Here is a 23,149-nt window from a genome sequence, read left to right as displayed (position 1 = left end):
AGTCCGTTCGTAGTAGGCACTTCACCTAAGCTTTGGCATCACTTAGATCTTTCCATGAGTCTAAAGATGTTCATTTTAAGTTAATTTGGTGTTGCTCCAAATGCGGTTTCTTTCTTTTGTCTCTAAATAACTTTTTTTAAAGGCAGGAGCAGTAGGGAAAGAAGGAGGGCGAGAGAGAGACGCGACTTCGTGCGAGCGGTCAGCCAGCCGACAAACAATCAACCGGCCCAGCGCCCTCGAAGCTCGAAGCGCTGTACTCCTGCGCTATCGAGTGGGGTCGGTGGGGTTTTTCTCTGCATTGGGGTATGGCGCGGGAGCTATGAGTTTCGCCGTGTCGGCATTAAAATTTTCAGTTTTATGATCCACTGGATCAGCGTTGGTACAACACGCCAAGCTGTGAGCACCTGATCAAAAATGAGCACTTCAACGCGAGAACTGGCGAGCGCTGAATTTTCGGAGTCCACAGAGTAAGTTTCATCCTAACCAATTATATTTTAATGTGTTTTGCTGTGCAGCGGGTGACTGTGTTGCTGGGGCATTGAATCGTGTAAATTTTTCGTTGATTTAAATTGCAGTTAGATGTCTTGTAATTATTTGAACGAAGTGCTTGAGCTTTCCTGTCGCCTGCGTTGGCCGTCATGCTTCCGGGCCGTCATGTCCGAGCACCGCCGTTTTTATTCGAACCCTGCTTCGCAGAAGTTTTTTTTATCTCAGTTATAACGTGTCAAGAAGCATTTTTTGGTGGTGCTTGGCCATGCTCGTTGCCAGTAAGCCAAAGCCGGGCAAATGTCATTGGGCGCCGGCATATTTTTGTGTCACCTGTGTTTAGAGTTGAAGTTTCCGATTGTCTCACAAGCGGAGGAAATCTTATCCCACTGTGTCGCACGGCACCGTTGATACGCTTCATTTTTGCTCTTCTGTTAAATTCTATAAAGCGCTTGTCAAAACAGCTGCGCTAGATCCCGGCGCCTCCATCACTCTTCAGTTATCTTTTTGTTGGGAGGTGATGAAACAAGTTCGCTTGTTTGGGACCGGCGAAAAACCTGTTTGAAGCACCCGCCCAGACAGCGTCGGGGTCTTGTCGGCGGCACCGAAGCAATTTCTGCGGCGCTTCGCGACTGCACTGCGGGACGTCGTGGCAAAGTTTTTTTTTGTTTTGGTGGCTGTCTTGTCTGCGCGTTTGGGCCGCATACTTGCTGAACTTCACCATAATTTACCTTGCGTGGAACAAGGCTGCTGTTTGGGCAGTACAGCTCGACCGCACAACACTGTTGATAAACGCGTGTCTATCCGTGGGTGTCTTTTTTTTTTTTTTTTTACCGTGATTGTCTGCGCTTCGAGGTCGACTGCGTGAAGGTTTCTTCCTTGGCGTCCGGCACGTAGCGCGATTACGTTTATCTTGTCGGTCCCGTTGTCGTAAACACATCGTGTCGTTCAAAACCGATGCTGTCGCCAGTGGGCAGGAAGCATGACCCAGTGAAACGAGTGACAGGGTACCCAGGTTGCTGCTGAAACACAGTTGTGTCGTGCGGCACCAACAGAGGCCAAAGTTACCCTGCCACATTTGCTTTAGGAAACCACCTCACCATATTCCTTCAGATTAGCCCCTTGAGCTCAGGAGCGGTCTATTTTGATGACGGGCTGCACTGAGAAATAACTGTCCAGGTAGCTCGCTAGGGGCCCTATGCTCCCCACTTCAAGTTCCCGAATTGTGGTTGTAATGAAGAAAAATCTGGAATAAGTAATCACAGTTGTTTATGTGCTCTACAGTACTTTCTCACTATAAATGATCTCTTCGGCTATTTACCCGCCGCGGTGGCTCAGTGGCTGAGGCGTTGCGCTGCTGAGCACGAGGTCGCGGGTTCGATTCCCGGCCGCGGCGGCCGCTTTTCAGATGGAGGCGAAAAGCAAAAACGCCCGTGTGTGCGATATTTCGGCGCACGTTAAAGATCCCCAGGTGGTCAAAATTAATCCGGAGCCCTCCACTACGGCGCGCCTCATCGCCTGCGTTGTGTCGGCGCGTTAAACCCCCACAATCAATCAAATCTTTGGCTATTGTACCTGCAGCAGCAGTTTCTTTTGCTACGCACATGGAATTGTGTCAAGTATTTTTCAGTTTCTCCTTCATTATCCTATAGCATTGCTGCATATGCGTACGCTTGAAAGAAGGTCCCCTCATGAACAGATTACATTATCAGGAGCCTCTCCCTAGGAGGTTGCATGTACTACCCAAATTAGGGTCGTTTGTTCGGTGCAATGTAAACAAAGATATTAAGTTTCTTGACGAAGACAGATCTTTCAGAATGGCAGAGATCTGTAAAGTACAATGTAGCACTTTCAATTTTTTCTAAGATACCATGAGCCCTGTATCTACTACAATGGTGTTCCTGAGCAACGTAACAATGTGTGAAAACTCAACGTAATGGAAGAAATCTTGGTTCCTGCTTGCATGCAAGTTTTTTTTTATTAAAATGGAGCTGCACTCCTGAGGAACAATGAAGGTCGATTGCACACCCTGGGTTCGGAGTTCTGCCTCTTCTAGAAGAAAACAATGTGTGGTTGTTAGTGTGGCTATACTCAATGGGTGCAACCATTCTAGTAAGGCATTTTGGGACACAAATGGCACGTTTTTACCAGCACAATATCTGGCGACTGGTGTACAGGTTGGCCACAGCCCTCGTATGAATTGAAGACTGAACTTACAACCCCTATGTGCCCCAGCAACTGCAGAGCACATTGCCAAGGCAGCAGTTGAACCAGTGATACAGCAGAAGGTGCTAAGGATTTCTCGGTCTAAACAGAACACCTCTGAAATTTGAACCTAGCAATGTTAAGCACTATAACTCTGTCAAGCGAGAGCAGCTCAGCTTTGTACTGCTGAGGGCATCACAAAAAGAAGGAAGGATTGGGGTAGGATTCTTGATCCACAAAGAGATAGCAAGGAATGTGGAGGAATTCTACAGCATTACCCGCCGCGGTGGTTCAGTGGCTAAGGCGTTGCACTGCTGAGCACGAGGTCGCGGGTTCGATTCCTGGCCGCGGCGGCCGCTTTTCTGATGGAGGCGAAAAGCAAAAACGCCCGTGTGTACGAGATTTCGGCGCATGTTAAAGATCCCCAGGTTGTCAAAATTAATCCGGAGCCCTCCACTACGGCGCGCCTCATCGCCTGCGTTGCGTCGGCGCGTTAAACCCTACAATCAATCAATCAATTCTACAGCATTACCAAGAGGGTCAAGGCAGTTGTCACCAAGCTACATGGGTGATACAATTTAAAGGTAGTACAAGTCAATGCATAAATATCTGGTTACGAGGACGAGGCTTTTCTCGAATAAGAAGATTTTAATGCAAAAATAGGAGAGAAGGAGGTGGGCAAACAAGCAGTGGGAAAAATTTTGAAAATGTACAAGGCAAGCGGCAGTTCATAGAATGTCAGTACTCTTCATACTAAGCACCTAAAGAGAGAAATGGTGGTGAAACTGCAGCAACATCAGCAGTACACTGAACCCAATGATAGGGTTATCTGAAATATTTGCAAGCACTTCAGTTTCCCTTCAGAGGAATTATTTTCATCACATGTACTCTGCTCAAGGCATGCTGTGCTCACAGCTGCAAACAATGAGCTTATTTCTTGCAGGACTTGTTGCCTTACGTGCTGGCTTATATACTGTGTTAACTGGTTTTAGCTTGCCAAAATCTAAATTTGTTTGTCTAGTGTTAACCTCTTCATTCTCTGGAGATTTCCCCCAGGGATTTTCTTATTCATATCATCCCCCTCATCTAAATAACACCTGGTTTAATGTACAGCCCTTATTCGAAGTATATAGTTCAGTGCATTGGATGATGGTGTTGAGGCAGTTCAATCCAGTGCTTAACTGTGAGACCAAGTGAACCTGGACTAAGTGATGCTGGTTCAAAGGGTCCTCTTCCTGGTCCTCTGAGTCGCCATTGAGAAAGTCTGGGATTTAGTCTGGTTGTTACAAGTAGGCTGGGTTGTACGCTTAAAAAAAAATTTATGTTATGAAACAGTTTGTAGCGAGCCGTAGGTGAGAATTTTGTTCGAAGTGTGGAGTTTTGGGATCTGCAGGCTTGACCAAATTCTTTTAAGCATGTTGCATTTCAGCCAAGAGGTCCCACACTTGAGTGACTGAAGCATGGAAGCATGTTTTGTGGGGCTTGTTGGTGTCTGGAAGTGGCAAACAAGTTCTGTAGATGTGTTGCTTAGTCTTGGTTAAAGGAGGGAATAGCTGAAGATAATTCAAATATTCTTGCCGCTTATTTCGCCGTTATGCAAATTTTCTGTCTTTACTTGTAGAAATTCGGCATCTCAACTTGCTCTTTTTGAATGCACACGGTGCATTGCTAGTGATAAAGTACACCAAATGTTTATATTAGCAGCATTGAACTTTTGTTCAGAATGATGATTAGTTTGATTACATCTTTTATGGTCATCACCGTGCTAAAAGTAAGAGGAGCTAAGCATCGTAACTGTTATGCTCTCTTTAGGTTTGAACGATGCCTACCTCCCTACAAAGAAATCAACGAGGCAGACCTGCCAGCACCTTTTGTGGTTGAAGATGACTTGCACCTTGTCAACGGTGCTTCGGCTGCCCGGCAGGATCGTGCCAGTGACACTGGTGCAGCCCCAGGGCTGCTCAAAACAACACCGGCTGCAGTAAGGAATGAGGATGGCACCATGACACCCAGCACTGTCTCCTTCACCTATGCGAGCGCAGATACCAAGTGCAGTGATAGTCTGGATCTGGAAAGCTTCTCTTTTGAAGGAAGCTTAGGAAATAGTGCTGCGGCAAACAACCCGGCTAAAAGCCCATCAGGGGATCTTCACTCTGCTGAGCCGGCTTACCCTTGCCCTGCATTTCCCAATGTTCCTGACCTGAAGGAAGACATTTCTCGAGCCGTAGTTACTAGTCATTCGAAAGGGCACAAGGCAATGGGAACTTCACAGGACGAAAATTGCGGTGTGTACCAGGGTGATAGTGGACAGTGCAGTCGCCATGCTCAGCTGGCATCGGATGATTTTAGCGACTACTACTCCAAAATGTTGAATGCTCAGAAGATGCGACCGTACCCCATGCAGGAGGCACCACTGTGTGGTTCCTGCTCGCAGTCGATGATCAAGTACGTGTCTGCCATTCAGTCTCTCATACAGCAACTCAGTGTGGACATAATTGTCAAGGGAAAAGATCCCCCTAACTGCAGCTGGTGTGCACGGGAGAAGCTTGCAGCCTTCCAAAATGCCTGGGCTCCAAGCCCCTTTGGCAAGGCCCCAACTGTGGTCGCCAAGGGACCGGACCAAAGAGGCACTGACCCTCTGTTGCCTGACATGAGGGCTCAGACCCACCAGGGGTCTGAAGCTCCTCCTCAAATGCCTGCATCTAGCCCTCTGTGTTCCCCAGATCAGCAACAATCCCAAATGCCAGGCACTGCACTATGTGTGGAAAATGTGCCGGCCCATCAAGCGCACCAAAAAAATTTCTCCCCTCTATCACAAGCCCTAGTTCCAAAATCGCCTCCTGGCCAGCCACAGGACTGTTCTGAACCTCCAAGTGCTTATACATCTGAGCCACTTGGTGCTGCTGCCATTTCCTCCTCTGGAGGGGAGCCAACGCAGTGTAGTCAAGGTGAACCGTCCCGAGTGCATGCTACCACTTCTCCTGAAGGGGGATTATCACCTGCAGCTCTTGAACCTTGTCCAGCGTTGGCACAAGATTCCAAGAATGATGGAGGCACCAATTCACACTGCACTGAGAGCGGGGACCTGCAAGGTTTGTTCAAGCAACCCTCTGAGCTCCAGCTCTACGAGCTTGGCTCAACTGGGCTAGGAAAACCAAAAGACAGCACTCCGGGACAGCAAGCTGAAATCGCACGGAGGAAGTCTCTCAGCTCGGATTGGATGACCGATCTGGTACAGCCATTTATACCAAAGCCCGCAGTGCCAACTGTGCAGGACCAAGCTTATGTAACCATGGCTAACAATGACCTCAGTGCTATGCTATGCCTTGTGCTAGGCAACTCTCTTTGGCTGTCCAAGACTTCCCGGTCTCTCGTCATCTTGGTGACGGATGGTGTGTCTCATGCGTTCAGGTTAGTGTGCTTACTTTTAAATGACACACAGTTTTCTTAATGAAACAACAAATAATGGCTCAAAGGATAGTTGACATCTAAACTATGTAGAAAACTGTTACCTCTAAAAAAATTATGCCAAAACTTTCTAATCACGCATACGTAGCTGCCGATGTGGATGTGCCTTGCATGCCTTGCTGAGATGCTGTTATTCTGCTGTTGGTGTGGAAGGAACATATTAGCAGCAGGATCACAGGTGTGCTTTTTTGGGATAATGGTATGCATCATTTGCCACTGAGTTGCTGAAAAGTTATCACACAGCAGAGTGTATGCGCACACTCTTTTGTGACTATTTTTCTTTTTCGTTTTTTTTTTTTTTTTTGCTAGTTTATCAATGATTTGATGAGCCTAAAAGGCTACTGTGTCGCATGTCACGTCGCTGCTGCACTAGAATTCTGTTAAGTGTGCTCCCGGTGACCTAAGTGAGGGACTTTTTTTTTATGTAAATGTAAATGTGATTAGTAATTAATGCTCGCAATGTGTTTGCGAGTATTTTTCATGACAAAGTTTGAATGAAGTGACATTTAAGTAAACCTGTTACTGAGACATCTAGCTCGTATTTCCCAGTTAGAAACATGTACTAGAAGAAATACACGCTACTTTTAACAAAAAAAATTTGCTAATGTATGAGTTACTGATAGCAGTAAATCCCAGGCGAAAAAAACAATTGGAGGCCCAATTGGACCTGCCAAAAACACAATTGGGCCAAATGGCACCATTTGCATTTTCAAATGGTTCCATTTGAACCAATTGTGTTTTCGGCAGGTTCAAATGGTCCTCCAATTTGGTCCTCCAAATGGTCCGCCTGGGATAAAACCCTTGAGGTTCTGATGACTACTGCTGTGGTGTTTAGTCTGGCACCCCGTTCTTTGCTACTGACAGAATTAGATTTTTTTTATAATTGGTATGCCTAAAATGTTGTGTTCAGGAATAATTGAATTATCAGCATAATAGAATCTGCTAGCTGCACAAAAACATCCAGAACAGAAATGGCTTGCTTTAGTCAAGGTAGCCATTCATGTTTGAAAATATTTGAAGGTTACATGTGTTGTCTGCGTAGTATTGCTCACCCTGTGGGCAGCACTACACCGAGGGCCATGAATTTTGTGAAGTAATAATCAATGCAAGAAATTAATCCAGTAAATATTCAGCATGCGCTTGTGTAAACCAAGTAAGCATGGCTTTTATATCCAAAAATGAACACAATTGTTTGTTTCAATGCTCCACCACATTCAATTCATCGTGCGTTGTACACAAACATAATTGTAGTGCAGTGCAGTCAGGCTTTGCACAGAACTAAGCAAAAAAAAAGTTAGTATGTAATTATAGGTGTACATCATTTTGTTAGCTTTTTCCTCTTGGTTTGTTGTCCTGTGTTGGACTTTTACGTTTTTCATAAAATTTGGGCGTTAGCATGCAGGTTCATATTAGGTGTTTACAAGTGTAAACAAGTTTATTTATGTTAATAAGCTGGTTCTGTGGTGCCAAAATGTTTGTTGCTTGCTGCTAGGTACACTCAGAACTTTTAATGGTTGCAGGCACCTGCTGTCATGCGTCTTCAATGTGGTGCTCTCAGTTCGGTCACTTGGGACACAGGGCACCACTAAGCTTGCACTTTTGGAGCAGCCAGACATTGGCGTCTCCTTCACCAAGCTGCACGCCTGGCGGCTGACCCAGTTCTCCAAGTGCGTCTTCCTGGATGCTGGGATGCTGGTGAGCTACACGGCGGTTTCGTTTCCTGTTTTGGCTGCCACGTGCCTCAATGCATTGGCACTCAAGTTTAGCTGCATAGTGAAAGATGAGAGGTGGCTTTTTTTTTTTTTTCCTCTCACATGGCGTATTATTTATGTTTTGTTTTGTTTTTTTATAGGTCAGCCATAGAGCAGTTTGCAGCAATTATCTCTTATCTCTAATGCAATTACGTACCAGGATGAGCTGTCGTGCTTGTAACGTAGCATTTCTCCACGTTTTACGAGATGGGCCATAAGAACAGGTGCTGCTTTTGGGTTGACCTGTGGTGCTCTGGGTCCAAGCTTGCTTGCACGAAAACTGTCGAGCTGGGCAGTTTTGTTTTTACTGTTTTAGTGCTCATCATTGTGCGCAAGGCACTGCCTACTCCCTGTTTTGTTGTGTCTCCAACTGAAAACTGTATTGGGAGAAGCATGCTTGTAGCATTGTACTTGTTGTAATGCCTGCATTCTGTTTGTCCACTCAACGTGCAAGTGTATAGTAACCAGTATCCAGAATTTTTTGCACTGAAATGTTTCAAATAGCCGGAGGCTTAGACTGGAGAAAAAAAAAAGTCAATCAAGAAAACATAAAATTGGTGCTTTCAGAGACTGAGTTTGAATTGTGTCTTACAAACTGACTTGCTGTATAGTAGAGAGCAACCTGGATTTAACGTTTAAAAACACTTGGCACGATTACTACCTTGACTCTCATGACAAAATAGCACTCGTAAAAAGAAAAAGTACAGTCAGTCTGCTTTTATGGGTGTACACTGCATGCCTCTTTTTTCCAGGGGCCACGGGCCAGGTAACCTTGCATTCGAAGTGAAAATGCTTAATAATTGCGTTGTCCCCCACCCACTTGGGGATCTCAACCGAGCTGCTATTGAATTGTGCTGCTGTGAATTGTCTTTACTAAGTCTGCCTCATTGTTCCACTCAGTGCTGTTGATGGGTTTTCAGGATTATTATTATTATTATAATTTATTTGGAAGGGGGGACTCGAGGCCTACTCAGGGGTGGGGAAGGCAGTAAAGGAGGTGAGGACGTCTACATCATCGATTAAAAGTTTTGTGCTCACAATGCACAAAACTTTTAATCCTGGAAACTATAAAGTGAGCACGGAAGATATGCTCCCATTCTCACCTGTTATAATTCAATGGAGATGGTTTCATATGAAGTGGGTGTATTTTATGCATCTTCCATAATTCGAAAAAGTTGTGACCTTATGCAAATTTTATGTTGGTTTCTGGTTCCTCATTTTGCCGGCTACAATGCCCACCCTTTCTGTCTAAAGACGTTAAAAGGTTTCTGGTTAAAGGTTAAAAATACAGTGCAAGAGTCATACAATTGCAATGCATATACAAAAGCCTAAAGGGTATTAAGCAGCGCAGAGTTGCTAAGGCAAATTTCCAAATTCGTCGTCTTTGGCGAAAAAGAAAAAACCAGGTGGACATTTAATGCAATATCTGAACTTTTGGGCTGTGTATAGGCAAATAGGCAAACAAGCAGAAGTTTTATGAGCCAAGAGGCAAAATATTTTCAGCAGTTACGTACAGAGTAGGACAAAGTTTTTAATAAAACAACATTCGTGGAATGCAGAAGTCGTAATTTACTTGATGTTAGCAAGTTAGCAATTATACTTTCGTAGGCTCATCGTGGCTTTGGTTGTTCTAAAGACCCCTTGCCAACATTGGTCTCAGTGCAAAAGTTGCTCTCCACCTCGAAGCTATGGGGTTTCCAATGCTGGTTGTGTGCAGACAGTATGACAGTACAACATTGGTTTGAACAGCGTGTGACGCACTCAAGACATGGCTTTGCTGCTGCCCTGGCTGCCTTGCCACTGATTCCTTCTTGCCACGTATGTTGGTGGGGACCTTGATAGTTATATGCAATGTCTGGGGAATGCATTTTGGATCGCTTATAGTAGTCGCTTGTAGTGCCAAAAAGAACATATAGAAGAAATTTCTTACCTTCATTTCAGTTGCAGAACATAGATAAGCTTCTAAATTGGCACATTCCTTTTCGATTTATATTGGAGTGTGCCGAGAATCCTGCCGTATTTCAGCACTTCTCCTTTCTTCTTTACCTTTTGCAGGTTGTTCAGAACTGTGATGAGCTGTTTCAGCATGATGAACTGTCAGCCGTTCCCGACATTGGCTGGCCAGACTGTTTCAATAGTGGGTTGTTTGTGTACGTCCCATCGATGGAGACCTTCTGGGATCTCATCAGCTTTGCTGAACGCCAAGGCAGCTTTGATGGTGACAACTTACTGCAAGAAGTCTGACATGCACCCGTCGAGTATAGTGAAATTGCCGCACTGCTGCCTAGAGCACTGCCTTGAACTGGGCTGGGCTGGGTTGATCACCTTTTCTGCTAGGCTGGCTCATCCAGGGCCTGTCTTTCCTGATATTGAATTCTCCAGTCCCCCTATATTTCGCTGCCTTGGTATCTCTTCATACAGCATGCAATGAATAAGCTGTGTGGAGTTCTGCACTTGCCTTAACATTGAACATATATTGATGCCGCGCCTGCATTAGCCCCTTTGTAATCTCGTGTTGTTGTAAACTACTGCTTTATTTTGTTGTTGTTGTTGTTTTCTGAGCTGGTAAAGTGACGGTGTGGTAATTCTATACTTTTCTCACCATTCAAAATAGCCAGAGCAAATGCCACATGCACACGGTCATAATTTCCACTGCACAATCACTTACCCAGCCGACTTGGGCTAGTGCAGTTGCTTTTAGTATGCTCCACTGCTACACTATTTGCTTTTTGTTTTTATGATTTCTGCAAGAATCGGAAGAGAAATTGATGCTTTTATGCTCTTTTTCTTCTAGGAGGGGATCAAGGTTTGCTGAACTCTTACTTTCGTAACTGGGCATCTGACATAAACCGAAAATTGCCGTTTATCTACAATCTGATGGCAAACGTCTCGTATACCTACAAGCCAGCATTTAAGCAGTAAGTTTGCAACGTATTCTGATTTTCTAAATGTGAATTTTTGTGGAAGCCAAGTGTTTGAACTTGTGAGTGCCCACGAGAACTTATAGTACCCGTGCCACACATGCCCGAGAAAAAAGCTTAAGGCCTTTAAGAAACGGAATGGCATTATTTGGGCGGTCTGTGCTACACGCCAAAACGCAAAGGCATTAAATGTGTTGGGCGTGATGGTAATAATGACCACAAAAAGAAATGCACTCATGTTTTAGCAGTCTTTAAAGCGGAGAAAAACTTTTAGAAGGGTTAAAAATGTTTTTGTGAGAGAAAGCGAGTGTTTTCTAAACAAATGGTGTGATCAGTTTCTAAAACTGGCTTCAGCAGCAGCTGGCGTCGCCTGCCAGCGTATCCGAATCCGAAATATTCAAAACAAGTAACATGACGTTTTGCCTTTTGCCGCTGTTTTAGTGCACTTCGTCTTCTTCAGAACTTGCTGAGAATTTCATTGGTTCCATTTCATGCCCATCGCGTTCAAGAGTAGCCAGATTTAAAGGGACACTGAAGTGAATTTGTCAAGCTCCCGTTTTTGCTTGCACTGCGTAGACTGGCTCAAATTAGCACACTTTTCATCGTTTATCCGGTTGGCAAATCGGTAATTATTTTACAAAGCGCGAAAGAAGAAAAACTACCATGCGTGGTTTGCGGCGGCCGCAGCAACTAATCTGTGACGTTGGGAGGAGGGGGCACCGTGATTGGACGATGCCCAAGGTTAGCAATCAAACAAGTTTCGGTTTCGGTTTTGGTTCTGTAAAACATGTTTGACATCCGATGGCGTCGTTGGATGGGCATTCTCAATATCCCAGTAATCGTAGTACCGCGCTTCTGCCATGTTGTCGGCTGTAAAATGCATAAGATAAGCCTCCCAGGACGACTTGGAATCGTATCATTCACTAGCCGAGTCCTACGCAGTGCATGAACGCCCTCCGCGTCCCCGCAGACGCACAAATGCATGTGCTTTTCCCCCATATTGGGAGCTTGCCTCACTCATGCCTGTATCGTAAAAAGCGTGTTCGCACAGGCCAAGGGTCCGTTGATTCTGGCCTGTGCCCACTGCCCGCAAGTAGTCGGTGCTTATGGCAACAGCACGCCAACGAGAACTCGCTAGCGCGCCAGTGCCAGGCTGCGCGAGTTCTGCGGACTAGTTCGTAGAGCAGTGAACGTTGCGGCCCAAAACAAGGTGAACTCAGTATAGAAAACATTAACGAAAAACAAAAAAAGTTGCCTTATAAAAAAAAAAAAAGCTTGTACCTGCGCGGATTCGAACTTGTGACGGGCAAAACACTTGCGATGGAAAACCTAGCGCTCCAGACCACACGGCCACGGGTGAGGGCGCTGCCGTTAGTGGAAATATAAGGTATATAATGTATAACCAGTTTACACTTTTATTTAGTTTTAGTATTTCAAGCAGCTTAGGTGACTATTTGTTGTATTGCGCTCGTGCAGTAAGCGTCCCCCGAGTTTCCACAACAGCTCACGTCTAGCAATTGCATTTCTTAGACAGAAAAGCGTTCGCAGATGCGTAGTCGTGCTGCTGACCGCTGTGCTTGTTCGCCCAGTGCAAAAAAGTGCTTCCCGCACCTAGTTTACGCTGTACGGTAAAAATATCAGTTGATTCTATTTCCTTAGTACCTATATTGACTTTGCTGACTCTTCTACCCCTTCAAGAGGCCTTATATTTTCCTACTGGCGTACCAGTCAGCGAAGCGTCGCATGTGCGCTTGTGCAGCGCTTGTGTGAAGCGACCTTGACTTGGAGCTAGATACAGAGTACAAACTAACGAAGTAAAGAAAGGCACATTCTTCCACTCACAAACGTGTTGTGGCTTATTTCAACTGATCGGGCGAATTGCCATGACCCGTCGGCGGCCGGCGGACTAAACGTTGGGCCGACTGACTCGGTCGCGGAAGGTCGGCGAGCCGTGCAGTAGCGCAGCCAATTGCCAGCTCCTCTCTTGCTGACGTCACACGAAAACGCCAAAGAAAATGGGCGAGAGTGCAGAGAGGAGGACAGCATTTTCGAATTGATTTTTCTACTAAATAAATTCGCGTAAACGCGTTCAGAGTTGTCGAAACAGGGCCTAGGGACTCCGGACTACAATTTGTGCTCGTTATCCCGCATTGTTTACAAATCACTTCAGTGTCCCTTTAAAAGGACCCTGCAACACTTTTTGAACAGTGCAAGTAAACCTGTGCAGCGTTCAGGAATACCTGAGCCAAATATTACACGTTCATGTGAAGCGGCGAGCGCGCAAATTGCTGTGAAAGACGCAGAAAAACCAACCGTGCTCTCTTCAGTTTTCCTCATTATGCACCCCTGGCATGGCCTAAACGACGTCATTGCGGCAATGGCTGTCCTATTGGCTGTCGCTGGTCAACTTTGCAGCTTATTTTTCACATTTCCTGTGACGATCCGCCGCCGTCGGCGCCATGTACCAACCTCTTCTATGCCTGAACCTGTACACACAGTTTTGGCATTTCTTTTGTGTTTTGAGTGCACGTGGAGTTTGAGTGACGAGCTCAATTCTCTCCTTTAAACGATACCACTCGACAAAAAACGTTTATTGCTTCAAAAGCGCCCTACCAGCCTGAGCGCGTGCTTGCGAGCAGGCAGTCGTGCCTGCTTTTTTGGGGCATCAAACTGGAAATCGACCCCTCCACGTTGCGGAGAAAAGGAGAACGCTCCCCGGCCTGTGATATATCGAAGGCCGCTGATGAGAATGGCGTGAGCCGCCCCCCTTTCCGGGAAAGAGCGCGCAGCTTTCGTCGCATTGTTTGCGGTCGAGTTGAGAGGGAACAATTACGCGCGATTTCTCATTGCGCATAGTTTTGGTGATAGCGAACAGATTTTCGTAATTCTTGTGGGAGAAGATTGCTGGGACAATAGACTTTACCCCAAAAAACATTCCGAGTAGTCGATGGTAAATGGTGCAGGGTCCCTTTAAGGTGTTCATGAAGGTGAATGAGTTGTGCGGAACTCCTTAAACCAAAAATGACATTAGAGCGAACGGCATTAGATTTTTGCATGTAGCAGTGAATTTATGGCATTAAAACTTAAGGCAGTTAATGTCATTTTTAGTGTACGTGGCACGGGTACTACTAACCAGTGATTCTAATGAGCTAATTTTTATTCTTTTATTTTTCCCATGACAACTAGTTCAGAAAAGTTAGGGCTTTACTTGTAACCTGGGCACATCATGGTGCCAAGGTTACAAGTGACGTGCCAAGGCTTGTAACCTTGGAACATTAACAATTTCCGAAGCATTTTCACAGCAAATTACTCTACTAAAATCACATGGTTGCACAATCTTCTGCCTTTATTAAGGGGGGCCTCGAAGTGAATTTGTTCGAGGCTTATTTGTGATACCGCTGTGCAGTTTAACCTATGTAATTCATTATATGACTGTTTAGCAGACTCTTACAGCCTTATCTTTTTTTTCCGTAATTAGTAACAGAAGAGGGAACACCATGTGCCGTTCGTGGCTGCTGCACTAACTACTGTAATGGCTTTGCACTGATTTGTGGTGCGTTTTCAGCCTTTGTCAGCCTTCAAGATATTGATTTTCACCCATTTCATGATCAATATGAGCTTTTTGTTTGTTTGTGTGTAAGCTGTAGAGGCTAAGCACGCTAAGTCTGCTAATGTAGACCTGCAGACTTGCCAGTGCGTCTTCGTAGCTGACGGCAGCAAATTGTCTTCGAGCGGGGTGCGAGAAAAATTTTGCGTTCAAGTGCAATTTTTGCATGTGAAAATGGATGTCAATTGGCAAAAAAAAAGCACTATGTGGCCTGTGCATTCATCTTTAATTTTGTGTAAACAAATGTTTACAACTCGTTTGACTGTCCCTTTAATGTTCACCAGTGTCCTAATTAATTTGCATTACAAGCAGAAAAATGTTGTTCACATGTGGCTTTCAGCCTCCAAAGCACAATGTATAATAGGCTATGGTGAAGTGTAGGGCTCAAATAGTACATACAAAAAAAGAATACTATGCACCATCCTGTGTGCATTGTCCTTGTACAGCCGGCCACTTCCTTCGTAATATCGCGGGCATGTTGACCGGTGGCTGGGCCAGCACCTTATCACGGTGGAAAGCGGAGGAATGGGCGAGTGTCACCTGCTAGGCCATTCCTCCTCCCAGCATGGCACACACCTTTCCGCTGCGCTGTTAATCATCCGGCTCCTTTCATTGCTGAATGGTGGCAGTGATTTCAAGTGCACCTTGTTCAGTTGTCTTTTGTTATTGTCGTAGCAAGGATATGCACGTGCATTACGGCAATAAAAAGTAAACGAGAAAACTCATTTGCGTGTGTGTGTGTGTGTGTGTGTGTGTGTGTGTGTGTGCTTGCACTACAGAAGATAGTGAAACGAAAAAGAAGGGAAGGCACGTGAACTGCCGATTCTACATATAAACTTTTGCACGCATTGTTGCTGTCCCTGTCCAGCAGTGAACAGAGCTGTCTTATTAACAGCAAAAAGGCATGCTTAAAAGAACAGCCTTGCAGATGACACTTGCACCAGCGTGATCATTTGGCACACGTGCGTACTCTCATTCATTTCACAGCTCCGCATCTTAATAAGTTTCTGAGTCACCTATTGGTCAATGCTCTTGCAATATTATTACAGTGGCCAGCTGTACATCTCTGTCCTGTTTGAACACAGTCTTTTCACTGCAGCAGTATGCACCAGCTAGCCCAGCTTACTTCACATGAACAACTTTCTTCTGCCTCTTGCCCATACCACACTGCTACGCTTTGAGCTTATTCTATGTTAACTCTGTTGTATGAAGGCTCCTTTTTTACATTATGCAATTATAACTCAGCTGCCTGCATAAAATAATGAAAAAGAAACGGGGAAGGGAAAGACTTCATGACCATAGCTCATTCTAGTTGTTACTGTAGTAACACTTGTCTTGCATGTTGATTTTGCCTACATTAGCCATTTGTTTATTGCAAAGTGTGGCCACTAAATGACATTATTTTTATTTGGAGGAGTACTGTCATTTCTTTCTTTCTAGTATTGGTACCTATCTGCCGAGTAATCACAAAATGGCACAGTAGATAGCCGATTTAAATGTAAATAGCCGATTTAAATGTAAATTACTGTGCGAGGCCTTTTTTAGTTATGCCAGTTTCGGTTTCAACGAAACCAGCAACAGGGCGGCCACCACAACAAGACAACCCCAGTTATAGTGACATACCCCAGTTACATCACTGCATAGAGAGAATCACTGGACCTCTTCGATTTATGGCATCTGGGCACCCAGATGGCTTCCAGACCAAAAACCGTCTGGCAGTTCTAGCAGTTTGTGGGCAGCCAGAGGTGCCTGCCCAGAGAAAATCGGAGGTGGCCCGGCACCATACCGGAAGCGACGTTGACCTACTCAGCGAGAACAAACGACCGGCTCTTACATCTGGTAGCCCACTGTTTTAGTCTGTGGCATTGACATGGTGCACGGTGCTGCCAGCGACAACATGGCACTGGTGGTAGCTGTGAAGTAACACGGATAGCTCCAGCTACAGCTCATTATTGCTCGCAAGAATGAAACTCCTGGCGAAAACAAAGCTGCACATGGAGGAAAAAAGGTGGCACTGTGTGTGAAAATTGTGCTATGAATCTCCATCTGCCCCCACCACGGTGGTTCGCTGGCTAAGGCGTTGCATCGCTGAGCATGAGGATGCAGGTTAGATCCCAGCCCAACAGCCGTTTCTTTCAGGTGGAGACAAAAAAAAAAAGCACGAAAAGAACATTTCTGTCTGTCAAGATGTCAGTGCATGTTAAAGATCCCCAGGTAGTCCAAATTAATCCATATCCTTCCACTACAGGGCGCCTCATAGCACAGGCGTAGCTTCGGCGTGTCAACATAAGCCCCCAAAATTTTTAAATCTTGATCCGCGCTGCTAGTGAAAGTGGCCCTCAAATATCCACCATGATGGTAAGCTGAACCTCTTGAGGTTCAGCGTAGAAACTGTTGGCGCAAGTAGTCAGGCCCTGCTTTTGCAGCATACCCCGACTGGTGCACTGCTCACATCGTGCTGCTACATGTGTGCAGCCCTCAACTCGTCATGCAGCTGCTTATGCTGAAAGGGGCTTTATTCTGGTCATTCTTGTGCGTGCATGCCAGATTAAAATTGGTTTAAGGTACATTATCTGAAATAGCTACAGTTAACTTATTTTGTTGAAGTATCTGTCAGAATTGTCATGGTTCTTATTCCACTGCTTGAGGCAAAGCTGTGCTTGTCATCAAGGTTCTTTTAAAAGATTCCAGGAAACGTGTAGGCACGGTCACTCTGCGTATAGCCAGGAGTCTTCTGTGATGCTTGGCCCTACTCAACTGCTACGAAACATTCATGCTACGACTACCCATTGTCAACAGATTCACAGGAACAGTGTGCTCTTGTCCTTTATAAAAGTTCAACATCTAAGTAAAAAAATTGTTATACTTTCTTGCCATTTAGTAAGAAGTTTTATGAGGATGGTGTGTTAGGCATGTTTTTGAAGCTAGTGGCAATTATTTTCTCCACTCGTATAGGTTTGGCCAAAACGTCAAGGTGGTTCAGTTTCTTGGCGGATACAAGCCATGGAATGTCAAGTTCCACCCTCCCACAGGCTCCCTGTCACCAGCTGCCGACGTGCATCCAACCTACGTCCAGTTCGTACAGTTCTGGGTGCAGATATTTGTGAAACGGGTCCTCCCACTCTTTTCCATGGTTTGTATATCATTCAGCACACTTCATGTTGGCATACTACTGCGACACTGAGTTTTGGCTTCAGCTGTGTGGTGGCATTTTTTTATTGTATGGCATCGTGTTTTGCGGAATTTTAGCACATGGACACAAGCGGGCAGCAGGGAGCTCCTGTGTGATCCGCCGCAGTGGCTCAGTGGCTAAGGTGTTGCGCTGCTGAGAATGAGGACGCGGGTTCGATGCAGGCGGCCACCTTTCTGATGGAGGCGAAAAGCAAAAACGCCCGTGTACGAGATTTCTGTGTGCGTTATAGATCCCCAGGTGGTCAAAATTAATCCAGAGCCCTCTACTACGGCACGCCTCATCACCTGCGTTGCGTCGGCGCGTTAAACCCTACAATCAACCAAGCAATCAGGGAGCACCTCTGCCCTGAATTGCATAGTCGAATAAGCTTCATATAGCTGTGGCTGTGTTATGCAAAGCCATGACACAAGTAGGAGCTGTGACAATGCTTCAGCTAGATTCTGTTGTAGATAGAAACAATTAGCCTGCATCAGATTTCTAGAAGTCTACTTTGGGCCTTCTGTTAAATACTCGTTTAGATTCTGTTCCTTGAACAAATGGCAAACTCGTTGCGTCGGCGCGTTAAACCCTACAATCAACCAAGCAATCAGGGAGCACCTCTGCCCTGAATTGCATAGTCGAATAAGCTTCATATAGCTGTGGCTGTGTTATGCAAAGCCATGACACAAGTAGGAGCTGTGACAATGCTTCAGCTAGATTCTGTTGTAGATAGAAACAATTAGCCTGCATCAGATTTCTAAAAGTCTACTTTGGGCCTTCTGTTAAATACTCGTTTAGATTCTGTTCCTTGAACAAATGGCAAACTTGACAACTTTTGCTGAAGTAGAAATCATGGAGCGCTCATCCATCTGGTGGTTTTGGGCCCTAAACACCAAAACGAAGCAGCGAAAATTTGGAAGGCAGTCCTTTGAGGAATGCTAAAGACTCGCCATGCCTGAAATGCTGTGCAGAATGGCCCGTTTTGGTAATAACCGTGCCAAGGTGGCAAATGAGTTACTGTAAGCAAAGGAAAAAGAACACCCGTGGAAACATGAGTGTGCCAGCCAAGCGATATGAAAACAGAATACACAAGTGAGCTGTCGTATTAAAAAAAAAACAGCGAATGCCTATATACATTGCAATATTCGACATGTTTAGCCTGCACTGCTATCAAGTCTGGGTCTCCTACTCTCCTACCAAGTTGCCCTTGTTCGTCTCTGCGCACCATGTGGCACATGCGTGTCTCGGCAAACGTGGTACCAAAATCACGTGATGTTCAATTAGTAAAAAATGCCACGATGAGCAACAGAAATAATTAGTGATGACAGAAGAGACCTTGAGTGAAGACAGGACATTAGTACTGTCAATGGATTGCAGAGGTCGTGTATGTAGCAGCGACGTTAGTGCATTGCACCTGTGGGGCTGTCATTACCACTGTGGAGAGTAAGGAGCAAACAATAATTCTCAAATCTTTTTTTAAACTCTGCTGTAGAAAGACGCAACTTGGCTTGGTTCTAGAGTTGCAATTCCAGTTCAGTGTAAGGAATGTGTAAAACACTAGTTTCAGCTGTTTTGGGAGAGACCGTAGCCCACCCACAGAAGTGTGTGCGATTGTGAGTGTGGATTCTTGTTGATTTTCAGAGATGGAAGTGGCATTTCACATTTCAGAGCAGGTCTTGCAGCAAGAAAAGTTCAATGCAGCTACAGTTTTTGGAGCAGATGGCAAAACATGCTAATATAGTCCGCTTACAGATGAAAGCATGATGGACTGAACCTATGGAGGTTACTGGCAGATATGTGGAACATGGATTGCACAAGCAATTATCAAAGGGAATGACTTGAGGACACATTGCTGGGCTTAATACTAGCGCGAATACATAGATGCAACAATAACAGAACAGGGGTTAACTTCCAGCTATTTTATTTGGATAATTGTATGCTTTCAAGTGCAACCACATACATGCAAAATGTGTGCACAAGTATATGCTTTGCATACAAGGACAAAACTGCAGCATAATGGGCTGGGCAACTGGGTCTGTGGAATTTGAAACTGCGCATGGATATCTCATTTGCAAAGAACAAATTTGGGGCACTTCCGTCTAGCAAAGCATTGTTTTGGTGTGTTGGACGTGTCTTTGGTGAACAGTGGTTTGCAGCAAGCTTTCGTGCGAGTATCGAGCACTTTCCCCTGCTCCTGCAGGCCATACAAGAGAAAACCAACGAGCAGCGCTACCTGTGCGCTCTGGACATCCTGCAGCACTTCCCATCGTTCCTGATAGCAGAGCCCGTGGTGTGCCTGCCAGCACCGTCCCTTCGTGCACACCCCACGCCCATTCTCTACTTGCCACCGGGGCCACGGGTCGCCCCAGAGCCACAGAGCCCACGGTCGCCTGTCGCAAAGCCAGGGGCCACGTGCACCGAGCCCGGCGCTCGTGAAACGGAGGAAGTGCCGGGTGAGAGTGGTGGGGGTGTTCCGCCAAAGAGCCCTGCGCTCGACTCGCACAAGGCCAATGTCCCAACGGAGCAGCTCCCACCGGCAGTGGACGCCAACTGCAACTTTCTACCTGAAGCCAGCGCCCCACACTCGCCGGTCAACGACTTCTCGGGGATGCTTGCGTGGGAGCAAGGGCGTGCCGATTACATGGGCGAACACTGTTCGGATAACATTATGGCGCGGTTGGATTCACTCATTGGCCCAGGGGTGCAGGCCAAGTAGGATGTTCAAAACAAGGGCTGTCTGTAAGCAAGGCGCTTTGGGGAGTTGTAGGCATGTCGTAGCTCTGACGTAAATTCTTGAACCTTTTATTACAGGTGCATTTTCCTACTTAAATAAATTGGAAGCATGGTGCCAGTGAATGTGATCTGCATGGGATACATTCAGTGAAAGGAGAATACTGTTAAAGTATGGTCGGGTGTACTTGAAATGAGTGTACCTAGTTACAATCATAACTGCGATGTACCAACTGCATTGCGAGTTCCTATTAGCTACACACACATGTGCAAGAAGCTTGCATGCAATGGTGACACGTTAAATGTTTTGGCTACAATCATCTCAGTGGTTCAGAGTGCAGTATTTGACTGGAATTTTGAAGGGCTCTTTCTCCAAGGTGGTTGTCTTCTGCTGGGCAAAATGCCACAAATGTAGCAGTACAGTTTTAAAATACGGTCAGTTGGAGCAATGAAAGTTTTCTAGCTTTGCTGGCTGATCTCTAGCCCAACTGAATAGTTGAAGCCCTGCACGCTGGGATTTTATCGGACATGGAATGTTCCATGCCACAAATTGGCCTTCAGTGGTGCACATTTTGGCCGTAAATGCACCACTTACTGCCCATACCCTGCATGGCGCATGTATTTTGCGTGAATTTTCTTTTTGCAAGCTTTTCCAGCCCTAGAAGCGGTATTTTCTGGCCTCTTTGCGAGTATTGCGACTATATATAATGTAATCCAGGAAATCTGTGTTAAATGCAGTCACTTTTCTGGTGCGCTGGGTACTTCCGTAGCGGCTTCCTACTGTGAAGGGATGAATATCTACTTATTAGTCCATTTCAAAGTTGTTATTGTTTGCTTGGCAAACATTCCCTTTGAATTCTTCTTCTATCCGGGCTGGGCAGTTTTCTCGGCCATTTTTTCTCTCCTTTGTGGCAGGTGGTGTGTACATGTTTTTGCCATGCTATAGGCGCTTATTTTAGAGCTGGGGGTAAGTAGGCTAGAACCAATGTTTGAATAAAAACACTTGTCTTAAAATTTCATCAGTGCTCACTACACAAATTTTCAATAAAATGGTTAGTTTATATGGCTGGTTTTCTCTACTGTGAATGCTTTACGCCAGTCTTGAATATAACAAAATGTGACATGTTGTTCCTTGGCCCATCCACACATTCAGTACGTGCAAGCAATGTTTATTTACAGGTTTGCTTAGGTGCAGAATGTGATGTTGATGCTTGAAGATTAGAAACGGTCCACCAATTGCAATATCCGCTGCTGTTCCACTTCTTTCAAAGACTCGTCTTTTGCGTCCCCCAGGTTGCCTGCATACTCTGGGGAAAAAGGGAGAGGGTGCAATGCGGTTACCACAAAGAGCAGATTTTAAATGCATGTAAGCCCTCGTGTCATTCTCATGCCCTGCAATTTTTAGGTTCAGGATAACCAGCATCCAAAAGAAAAAAAGACTGGTGCATTGCTTCTACCCAAACTCCATGTTTAAAGCAAAGGGGTTTAAAGCAAAAGCTGCACGCACGATGGCACTGAAAATCAGTTCATGAAACAAAACTAAGTAGGTGTGTACACAAATGAAAAGCAATAGGAGCAGCCGTATGTGGCATTTTTAATGAATGCATACAGCACGTGATGGCACCAGAAGTTTTCCACAGGCGCTCACGTGTGCAGACTTGCAGCCCACCATTTCTTGGGTCAAACTGCGGGTTGGTGCCACCCCCCTCGGAAGACAGCACAGTGTGCCCTGGCAGCCACACGCTGGGCCGCGAGGCAACGACTCTCATTTTTCCCATGCCAAAGGCACTGCATCTGCGAGACGTCACTTTGGAACCCTCAGATGGCACCTCTTAGAGGACTCAGGTCCAATAGCCATCCCAGGGCTGTCTCTAAGCAGCCTTCCTTCTTTCTTTAGGAAGCACATTTGCCAGTCAATATACCTACACCTACAAAGTGGTCACAACTCTGGCAGATCACCATAGATTCCTCACGTTCTTCCACTGCATCCCACATACAAGGTAGGGCCAGCATTCAAGCATTTTTTTTTCCCTGTCAAATGCCCGGACAGCAAATACAGTTGGTCACATATATCAATTCTACACGTACCCTAGTTAGCATTCCAACCACATAGTCATTGCCACAGGCCAAAACAAGGAACTGCTGGTCAGATGCCATCAGTATGGCTAACTTGTCTCTGCAGTACCATCAGGCATGTAGTAAAAACTGTCAGCTCAGGACTCTACATTTTAAGTTTACAACTGTAAGCATCTTTTTTTTTTTTTTTTTTTTTGCTTCTAAACATAGCTATGAAGAAAAACAAGGGGGGGATTGGTAAGTACTTCATTGACTATTTTCACAAGAGAAATGGTAAAAGAAAAATGGTACAACCAATTACAAATAAAACATAATAACATGGTAAAGAAATGAGAGTTCCCACCATGTTCTCACATCCCAAATTTTGGGTATTGGGGGAAGTTTCACCTTGACTATGAAATGCACCACAGTAAAGGGCTCCATATTAATTCTTACCAGCAGGGGATCTTATAATGTGCACTGAAACCTCGACACATGAAAATTTTCGCTTTTTGCTCCCATTTAAAAAAATGGCCACTGCGGACAGGACCGAACTTAAATCCTCGAGTCCAAACATGTTTAGGATTGGGTTCCAATCTCCAAGTACCACTAAGAGGTACTCGTGGCCGACATGACATGTTACCGTATTGAGAACATGAATTGGCAGTGACCCTTGGTTCCTCAGGCTTGAGCTGCTATTGACTAGAGCACTCGTGCTTGTAAATTTTACGTATATATTGTACCGCTTCACTAA

The 23,149-nt window shown here is 45.4% G+C and overlaps 3 protein-coding genes across 3 annotated transcripts in view; 1 reads left to right on the top strand and 2 right to left on the bottom strand.

Moving 5' to 3' along the window:
• Positions 1-23,149, bottom strand: part of LOC144155014 (trifunctional nucleotide phosphoesterase protein YfkN) — a 146,345-nt gene that overhangs the window by 67,101 nt on the left and 56,095 nt on the right. The gene's annotated exons all lie outside the window — the stretch shown is intronic.
• LOC144155010 (uncharacterized) lies at positions 14-21,403 on the top strand. The gene is made up of 7 exons (XM_077686192.1): positions 14-467; positions 4,504-6,102; positions 7,680-7,854; positions 9,966-10,128; positions 10,705-10,828; positions 17,394-17,571; positions 19,811-21,403. Exons 1-7 carry the CDS (start codon positions 415-417, stop codon positions 20,324-20,326), a joined length of 2,808 nt encoding a protein of 935 aa, XP_077542318.1. The 5' UTR covers positions 14-414; the 3' UTR covers positions 20,327-21,403.
• LOC144155011 (beta-catenin-like protein 1) overlaps positions 21,494-23,149 on the bottom strand; it is a 35,902-nt gene continuing 34,246 nt past the window's right edge. Inside the window, exon 17 of the mRNA XM_077686193.1 lies at positions 21,494-21,647. Coding sequence (XP_077542319.1) covers positions 21,559-21,647 — 89 coding nt within the window. The 3' untranslated portion in view covers positions 21,494-21,558. The remainder of the gene's footprint in view (positions 21,648-23,149) is intronic.

This window comes from Haemaphysalis longicornis, unplaced genomic scaffold, assembly GCF_048455015.1.
Source record: "Haemaphysalis longicornis isolate Haplotype H1 unplaced genomic scaffold, Haemaphysalis longicornis Haplotype H1 scaffold_1, whole genome shotgun sequence".
NCBI lineage: Eukaryota > Metazoa > Arthropoda > Arachnida > Ixodida > Ixodidae > Haemaphysalis > Haemaphysalis longicornis.
The sequence above is the reverse complement of the archived record's forward strand: the minus strand, read 5'-3'. Positions and strand labels throughout refer to the sequence as shown.

Excerpts from the sequence above, each read along its gene's own strand:
- LOC144155010 (XM_077686192.1), top strand. The coding sequence starts at position 415 with ATGAGCACTTCAACGCGAGAACTGGCGAGCGCTGAATTTTCGGAGTCC. Across the intron at positions 10,129-10,704 it reads ACGCCAAGGCAGCTTTGATG|GAGGGGATCAAGGTTTGCTG; the intron begins GTGACAACTTAC and ends TTTTTCTTCTAG. Across the intron at positions 17,572-19,810 it reads TCCTCCCACTCTTTTCCATG|GCCATACAAGAGAAAACCAA; the intron begins GTTTGTATATCA and ends CTGCTCCTGCAG.